The sequence below is a fragment of the Cryptomeria japonica genome, chromosome 1 (assembly GCF_030272615.1).
Source record: "Cryptomeria japonica chromosome 1, Sugi_1.0, whole genome shotgun sequence".
NCBI lineage: Eukaryota > Viridiplantae > Streptophyta > Pinopsida > Cupressales > Cupressaceae > Cryptomeria > Cryptomeria japonica.
In genome coordinates, this window is record NC_081405.1 from 504,018,955 (window position 1) to 504,027,254 (window position 8,300).

The 8,300-nt window shown below is 34.0% G+C and overlaps 1 protein-coding gene across 1 annotated transcript; it reads left to right on the forward strand.

The window, feature by feature from the left end:
• Nucleotides 1-4,794: 4,794 nt before the first annotated feature.
• Nucleotides 4,795-7,924, forward strand: LOC131046290 (wall-associated receptor kinase 2). Its single transcript, XM_057979990.2, has 3 exons — nucleotides 4,795-5,900; nucleotides 5,987-6,163; nucleotides 6,303-7,924. The coding sequence occupies exons 1-3, from the start codon at nucleotides 5,048-5,050 to the stop codon at nucleotides 7,520-7,522; spliced, it is 2,250 nt and encodes a 749-aa protein (XP_057835973.2). The 5' UTR covers nucleotides 4,795-5,047; the 3' UTR covers nucleotides 7,523-7,924.
• The last annotated feature ends 376 nt before the right edge of the window (nucleotides 7,925-8,300 follow it).

The following is an 8,300-nucleotide window of genomic DNA, read 5'->3' on the forward strand; positions in this document are numbered from 1 at the left end:
CTAGGTTCTTCACTGAGACGTTTCAACTCATCCACATCCATTTCAATTAAATGATCTAAATTTTTATAAGAAATATTTCTCTTCACCTGTTTAGCTAGATCCACAATATGCTCATCCATATTAGTGGTAGGAGGTAAGGAGCCTGAACCCTCTCCTTCAACCTCCATTGGTTTAACTTGGACAATCTCCTCCCTATGTTCATCAACTATATTGTGTTCTTCAACAAGTTCGTTTGCCTCGACTCCCACTTCAGAACTCCCTTCTTCTCGAGCTCGTTCTGCACATAATTTAAGAGTTGGTGTAAGGTTCAAATTAATAGATTATTCAATTAGGTTTAAGAATAGGGGTGAATTTGGCTTAAATATTTGTGTTAAAATTAGGGTTCAATTTGGTTTATTAAATTTAATTACTTTCAGGACCTTAGTGTTATAACTCTAATTAAATTAGGTTTAGGTTTAAAGTTCAATTTGTTCTCAGGTTAGGATTAGGGCTCAAATTTATTTAGTGTGCAAGTAGGTTTAGAGTTAGAGTTAAATTTTGTTCAATAATTTATATTTCAAGAAGATGATAATTATTTTAATAATTTTTTTCTGATGTTTAATTCTAGATTTACACATGAAGAATTATAATTATTTTATTATTATCATTTAATTTATGTTATTCCTTACATATAGTGTTAAGGTTAAATTTTGTTTTGCGCTAATATAACAAATAAACATAAACATATAAAGTGGAAATAAATATTGATGAGTTATTTTGAAAACCTCAATCTCTCACTAATAACACATAAAATGAAATTTTGATAAACTAGAAATTCCAATTTTGAAAATTAAAAGTACAAATATTTTGATGCATGCATACGATAAAGGTGACCTCATATTAATTTGTTATGTCATAACAGGTGGACTATAATTTGTCACATGTGTATTTAAAACCTATTATTGCATAATAGAGCTCCTAATCTGAAATATTTTTGCATACATGAAGTCATATAAATAGAACCTAAATTATGACATGTAATAGGTTCTAAATTTATGTCACATTTAAGACCTATAATCAATGTAATAGTCCTAATTTATCACATAATAGGCCTTATTATTAAAATTAATATGACCACGTATGCAAAAACATTTCACATTAATGTACTTGACTCCCCTTAAGATAGATATATTATGTGATATTAAAGGACCTATCACATGAAATTAAGTACATGTCTTAAATATTCAATATATAAGTTAGAACCTAAATTATGACATAATAGGTCTTATTAATTTTATGACTTAATAGGTCTTATCTATTATAAATGGACTTAATTATATAGGAGAAAAATGCAATTACACAACAAGCAAGTTAATGGAATTTGAAATTTGCAAATACACATATTGTCTCAAATTAATTATGCTTTCCAATTAAAACGAGATTATTTTTAATCCTACTATTTTCAATTAATTTAATTAATATTTTTTAAATTAATTTTCATTAAAAAATTTAGATAAAAAATATTGAACTAATTAATACTAACAAATAAACACTATTTTTGGTACGTAATACATATAAAATTAAATAGAAATAAAAATAAAAATAGATACTTGCATCATGATATCTTTGTCTTCTTTGTTCTTGATATCTTTCTTCCATTTCGGGAGAATAATTCCTTGAAGTCTTATTTTGCCTTCTCTTCTTGTTCCCCATGCTTTTAAAAAAACCTTCAAATATCTTCAAATTATTGCCCTCAAAATAATTTTCAAATGTCTTCTCTCATCCAAAAATGCGAATTATTTTAATCATTTGTGTGATAAAAAATGAAAAAAATTATGGACATTTATACGACTCCACTTAAATAAATAAAAAAAATTGTGTCGGCCAGGGTTCGAACGAAACCTGACAGTTAAAAATGGTCGGGTTCGTTCGAACTTGACCATTACAAAAAAGTACGAGCCAAAATTAAGTGTGTGGGTTTGAGCAAACCCAATTCGCTCGAAACAATGTTCATTCAAACCGTGCTGTTAGAGGTTTCTCCCAAAAAATTTCAGAGTTCTGAAGAATTTATGACTTCGGAGCTCTAGTTCAAAGCACGAATGAAATAATCTTGATAACCCAAAAATAATAGATGGTAGTACTTGGAGAAAGCTTTCCAACGAGTATAATTTTGTTATATTTTGAATTTATTATGTTCTTGTTTTTTTAATTTTATGGAATATTGGTTTTTCACCGAACATGAACTTCTCTATTCAACTCATTGGGAAAAATAAGAAACTAATTCAAAAAAAATCTGAAAAATATCTAAGCCCCAGGTATTGATGTCTTCTTTCTAACAAAAAAAAAAATTGAATTTCGATATATATAGAACAAGTTATGTGTTCAAACTTAAACCTATGTCTGAATTATGACTAGTGGACTTCAAAACTCTATAAAATGAAAAATATTGAACATATCACTATCAAACCAATTGCAAGCCCTGGAGATTGATGTTACAAACCAAAATTTGAAAGAATTGAGTTTTTATCATTTATAGGAAAAAAAGTTATGCATTTCGGGAGGCACATCACTCTTAAAAAGTGTAGTTTGTTGTAAAAAACTACTTTTCGAGAAAAATGGAAAAAATTTTAAAAATCCTTTAAAAAAATTGAAAAAAATGTATATAGAATCTACAAACAAAATGCTACAAATCACTAATTTACATCATCTTCAAATTTTTAATAGTTTAAAAGTTATAGTTCTCGGAAGTTGAAGATTATTTTAAAAATGTTCATCTCAGTGTCAAAAGTGGCAAAAAAGTGGGAACCATTATTGTGAGTTCACCCAATTATAATCGTTAACCCAATCGTAACCCAAACCCTAAAAATAACCCTAATCCTAACCCTCTAGCTATGATGTAAAACCTAACCCTAACCATTATCCTAACTGTGACCCTAACCCTAATCCTAACCATAATCCTAAACCTAACCTTGACCCCAACCATGATGTAAACAATCAACTTAACTATAACCCTAACCCTAACCCTAATCATAATCCTAACCCTAACCCTAACCCTAGTCCATACGCTAACCTAACCATAATCCTAAAACTTAACCCTAACAATAATCTTGCCCTAAACTTAACCCTAACCCAAATTAAACTTTAATTCTAATCTATTCCTAACCTTAATCTTGCCCAAACCCTAATCCTAATTGATCTAGATAATACTAATTTAACCCTAACCTTAATGTAATTGAATCATAATCCTAATTCTAACCCTAACGTTGATGTAAACCCTAAATGTAATTGTAACCCTAACCATAAACTTAACCTTAACACTAAACCTTAACCCTAACCATAATCCTAATTGTAATTGTAAACCCTAACCCTAACCATAATCTTGAACCAAAATCAAACCCTAACCTTGATGCTAACCCTAACCATGATATACACCCTAACCAAACCCTAACCCCAATCATAACCCTAACCATGATATAAACCTTAATTGTGACCATAATACTAACCTTAACCCTAATCCAAAACATAATCATAAACCAAATCCTAATCCTAACCATATCTCCAATTATAATTCTAACCCTAACCCTAAATGTAATTATGCTTATCGTAACCCTATATTCATTATATAAACCGTAAACATAATTGTAACCTTGACACTAAACCCTAACCATAAATTTAACCGTAATAATAAACCATAACCATAACCCTAACCATAATCCTAACTATAATCCTAAACCCTAACCCTTACCATAATCCTAAACCCAAACTGAAACCTAACATTGATGGTAATCCTAACCATTATCATAACCCTAATCCTAATCATAAACCTAACCCAAACCATGATGTAAACCTTAACCCTAACCATAACATTAACCTTAACCCTAACGCTAACCATAGCCATAATACTCATGATTAAATAAAGTGTTATATTATCATTAAATAAAGTTTAATAATCTTAGATTTTAGTATTTGCTTTGATCTTGCAACACATATATATTATAAAAAAAGTCTAAATACATATATATAATTTCATATATCTCTATGTAATAATTTAATAATATTATAATATTATAATATAATTTATTTTAATAAAAAAAATAATATATAATTATATATTGATTTATTTTATGTTTTCCATGTTGCGTTGGACAACTGCCACTAGCATATATACCTTAAATTTCAATTTAATCCATATAAAATACACCGAGAGATATCCTTTTTGATGCACCTATTTTTAATGAAATTTCATCCTAGAGTCAAATTGGCACCTCGAGAAGGATATCTCTCAACATATTATATATAGATTAAATTAAAATTTAAGATATATATGCTAGTTACAATCATCTGTCTCCGATAATTTCACGACCTTTGAAATTGGTTGCATTTGAGCCTTTCAAAGTAAAAACATAACTTACTTTTTGAACACCATTAGAGATTATGAAAAACAGAATTTTTTAAAAATAAATGCTTTCTTCGATGGAGAAAAACAAACACAACACATACGCCAGGTTTATTTTTATCTTGGAAAATGCAATGCAAACTTCCCAAATATGACAAGGGAATAATTAAGACGAGGTAGAAAAAGAGGAAGAAAGTCTAGTCTTCTGTGTCGATGGAGGACCGCATGTAAGTCAAGTCTTGTGTTTCGGTGAAGATGTTTTTTCTGCGAGACCGCAAGGTAAGACAAGTCTTGCGGGTCCGGGAAGATGTATCTTTGAAGGCTAATGTTTTACAGTCACACGTAATGATGTAGAGGCAGATAGAAAAGGGGCGGAAAGTATATGAATGCACATTGTAATGGCCGATGTAAAACACAAGCTCTCATCTGTCAAAAGACCCCATCGCCATAATTAAGACTTAACTTACATGCAGCCCTCCACCGACACAGAAGACTAGACTTTCTTTACGGGGTTTTCACATGGAATCAGAATCATATGACTTTTCCTCTGCGATTTCGGTCGATGGAAGGCATACGAGTTTTCAACAACAGAATAAAAGAGAGACATTGCTAATAATGTTTGCTGTGGAAGAATAAGTGATTGCTTTGTCTGATAACTGCGGCCAGATCTTCATGTCGAATTTATCAAAGGTAATTCTAATTGAGTGGATCATATTTATATCATGTTTTATCTATATTATCGAGCTCCAAGCAAATGAATGTCTGGACGAGTGTGGAGAGATGGGCATTCCATACCCCTTTTCAATTGCAGGAAAAGGAAAGAGTTGTGGCCTGCCAGGCTTTGAAATCAACTGCAAACACAATCAAAGCTTTGGAAGTATACATCCTATTCCTTTTCTGTCCATTCCTTCTGGTGAAGTACAAATCTTGAATATCTCTCACCATCATCTCCTCATTAACGCAACCCAATTCGTCGCTTCCACTTCCAATTGTCTAGGCCATCGTGATGAGACAGGGTTTAACATTTCGAGCGAAGGACCTTTCAGGCTTTCTACACAGAACAGGTTTGTTGTAATTGGATGCGAAGCGATGGGCATGTTTGCCATCGGTGAGAACAACAATCTTTCAAGTGGATGCATATCTCTCTGTGCTGTTGCCACTTATTCTAACTGCAACGGGGATGGCTGTTGCCAAACTTCCGTGCCTGCAAATTATACAGATTATCAAATCGCTGTAACAAGTGTCTCATTATTGGAAAATGACACTGACAGCAACAAATCATGTAATTATGCCGGTATACTTGATGAAAATAGCTGGGATTTGATTTCACATACCCTTAGCTTCACATATGCTTCCATAAGTTTGAATTGGAGTATTCCAAATGATACATGTGTCTCAGCTAAAACAAAGGGTTCATACCATTGTGTTCCGGATGCAGAGTGCATTGATGTAGGATGGGGTTATCAATGCAATTGTAAGCATGGTTTCCGCGGAGATGGGTACTCCAATGGCACTGGCTGCAAAGGTACTGTGTTTATGTGATGTGGATATATTTACTTCAAAATTAGAGGAGAATGTTTTTAAGTTGAGTTTTCTATTTGACCCCTGCAGATATCAATGAATGTTTAGATCCTAGTTTGAATGACTGTTACTCTCCGTCAGAGGGAGGGAGATGTAAAAACACGAAGGGCTCATACAAGTGCTTCTGCGCGAAAGGCCACGTAGATGGCACGAAGAACGGCACCCGTTGTTCTACGAGAAAATTTGAGATTATACCCGTTGCCATAGGTACAAGCTTAAAGCAACTGCTCTGCATTGCTGTAAAATTGTATGCACTATTGAGTAAAGTTATAAAATTTAATCTTGTTCTGTGTTTTGGAGTGCGGGAGTTAAAAAATATAATCTTGGTTTGTGTTTTGGAGTGCAGGAGTTTGTGTGACACTAGTGACAGTGCTTATCGGTGGCTGTTTTGCACTGTTGATTTTGAAGCACAGACAGGCGAGGTTTGTCAAGCAGAGCAATTTTCGGCGAAACGGGGGAACTCATCTGCAGAAATTGACTTCATCGGAGGCAGATGGGGTCAGAATATTTTCCTTGGATGAGGTTGAGAAAGCAACGCAAAGTTTTTCTCCCAATTTAATCTTGGGATCCGGTGGCTATGGCACGGTTTACAAAGGCATTCTTTCCGATGGGATTCTTGTGGCTATCAAGAAGGCTAATTCTAAACAAGTTGATTCCAAAGAAATTGATGATTTCATCAATGAAATTGTTATCCTGAATCAGATAAGACACAGAAACGTGGTGAAGTTGTTGGGCTGCTGTCTAGAGTCTCCGGTGCCCTTGTTAGTTTATGAATATATTTCCAATGGCACTCTGTCTGATCATTTATATGGTGACAAATATGAGCAGCATCTTCATTGGGAAAAACGTCTGCGCATCGCTACAGAAACTGCCGAAGCACTGTCATACTTGCACAGTTCTGCTTCAATACCCATAGTGCATAGAGATGTGAAATCTTCCAACATTCTTCTAGACAATATGTATACTCCCAAAGTTGCAGACTTTGGATTGTCTCGCCTGCTTCCAATGAACCAAACACATATCAGCACAGTTGTGCAGGGCACGATGGGTTATTTGGACCCTGAATACTTTCAGACAATTCAGCTTACAGAAAAGAGTGATGTCTACAGTTTTGGGGTTGTGCTGGTCGAGCTTTTGACTGGGTTAAAGCCTCTTTCCTTTGAAAGAGCAAAGAACCAAAGCAACTTGGCCATTTATTTCCTCAATACAATGAAGACAACAGATCTCACTGAAATTTTAGATTCTCGGCTCACTGTAGAAGAGGCAGAGAATAGAGCATCTATGGAAAAAGTGGCGAATTTAGCAAAAGATTGTCTGAGCGTGGAGGGGGAAAAGAGGCCGACAATGAAGGAGGTGGTTCAGGAACTCCTGTGGATGAGAGGTGGGCCAAGGCCGCACGCGTGGTTGAATTCTGATGCAGCGCAAAAGGAAGAATTTGTTTCTCTTTTAATGGATGCGGAAGCGAATCAGGAGCAGACAGTTGAAATGACGGACCTACACCCACATAGTGAACCTTTATCATTTGATCTTCAAAGCTTCCGAGAAAACCTTAATGGTGGCAGATAGAGGACGGACGCTATCATGTTAAAAGTATTTATCTTTTCTTTGTTAGTTTGAACATCTTTGGTGTTCCGTGTATTGTTGTTTAAGATTGTTTTTTTCTGATCCCCTTTTTCTTCGAGGGTGTAGATGAGGTCGCAGTCAATCTTCTACAGGCTCTTAGTCCTATTTGATTGTAGTCAATCTTGTACAGGCTTTTAGTCTCATTATCGTGGTCTGTATTTTAGACATGACAGAGCTGTCTGTTCTGTGATTATTAGCTTCCAAGTACCAGAGATAATGTTGTCCCCAGATAATGGTCTGTCCTTTTGACTATCCTCTACTTCCTCTTGTATGCTTGGTGCTTGGTGCTATTAGATGGTTTAATTCCATGCTTGAATCTACCCATGGGTATAATAAATTGCATTCAGATTTCTTTTGTTAAATAGAGTTTAAATATTTGGGCACCTTAAAAATATATTAATTTGGAAATTACATTATTATGTTTTATACAATTAAATCAGTCTCTTAGTCTTCTATGATTGTAGTCAATCTTCTACAAGTTCTTAGTTTTCTTTTATAGCTTGCTTTATAGACATGATAAAAGTTCTCAATTTTATGATTCTTAGCATCTAGGTATCAAAGATCATGTCAGACGAATAAAAGTTGTAGTCTTTTCGTTTACTCTTTCTAGTTCCCCTTACGGGGGTGGTGTTACTGGAAAACCTAATTTTACACTTGGACCTAATCATCTCCTTGATCCAGCCTCAACCTACCTTGGAAATTACTTTTGAAAGGGAGGGAG

Bases quoted from the DNA above. Each gene is read 5' to 3' on its own strand.
- LOC131046290 (XM_057979990.2), top strand. From the start codon at position 5,048: ATGTCGAATTTATCAAAGGTAATTCTAATTGAGTGGATCATATTTATA. The intron at 5,901-5,986 runs GTACTGTGTTTA...TGACCCCTGCAG, and splicing joins CAATGGCACTGGCTGCAAAG to ATATCAATGAATGTTTAGAT. The intron at 6,164-6,302 runs GTACAAGCTTAA...TTTGGAGTGCAG, and splicing joins GATTATACCCGTTGCCATAG to GAGTTTGTGTGACACTAGTG.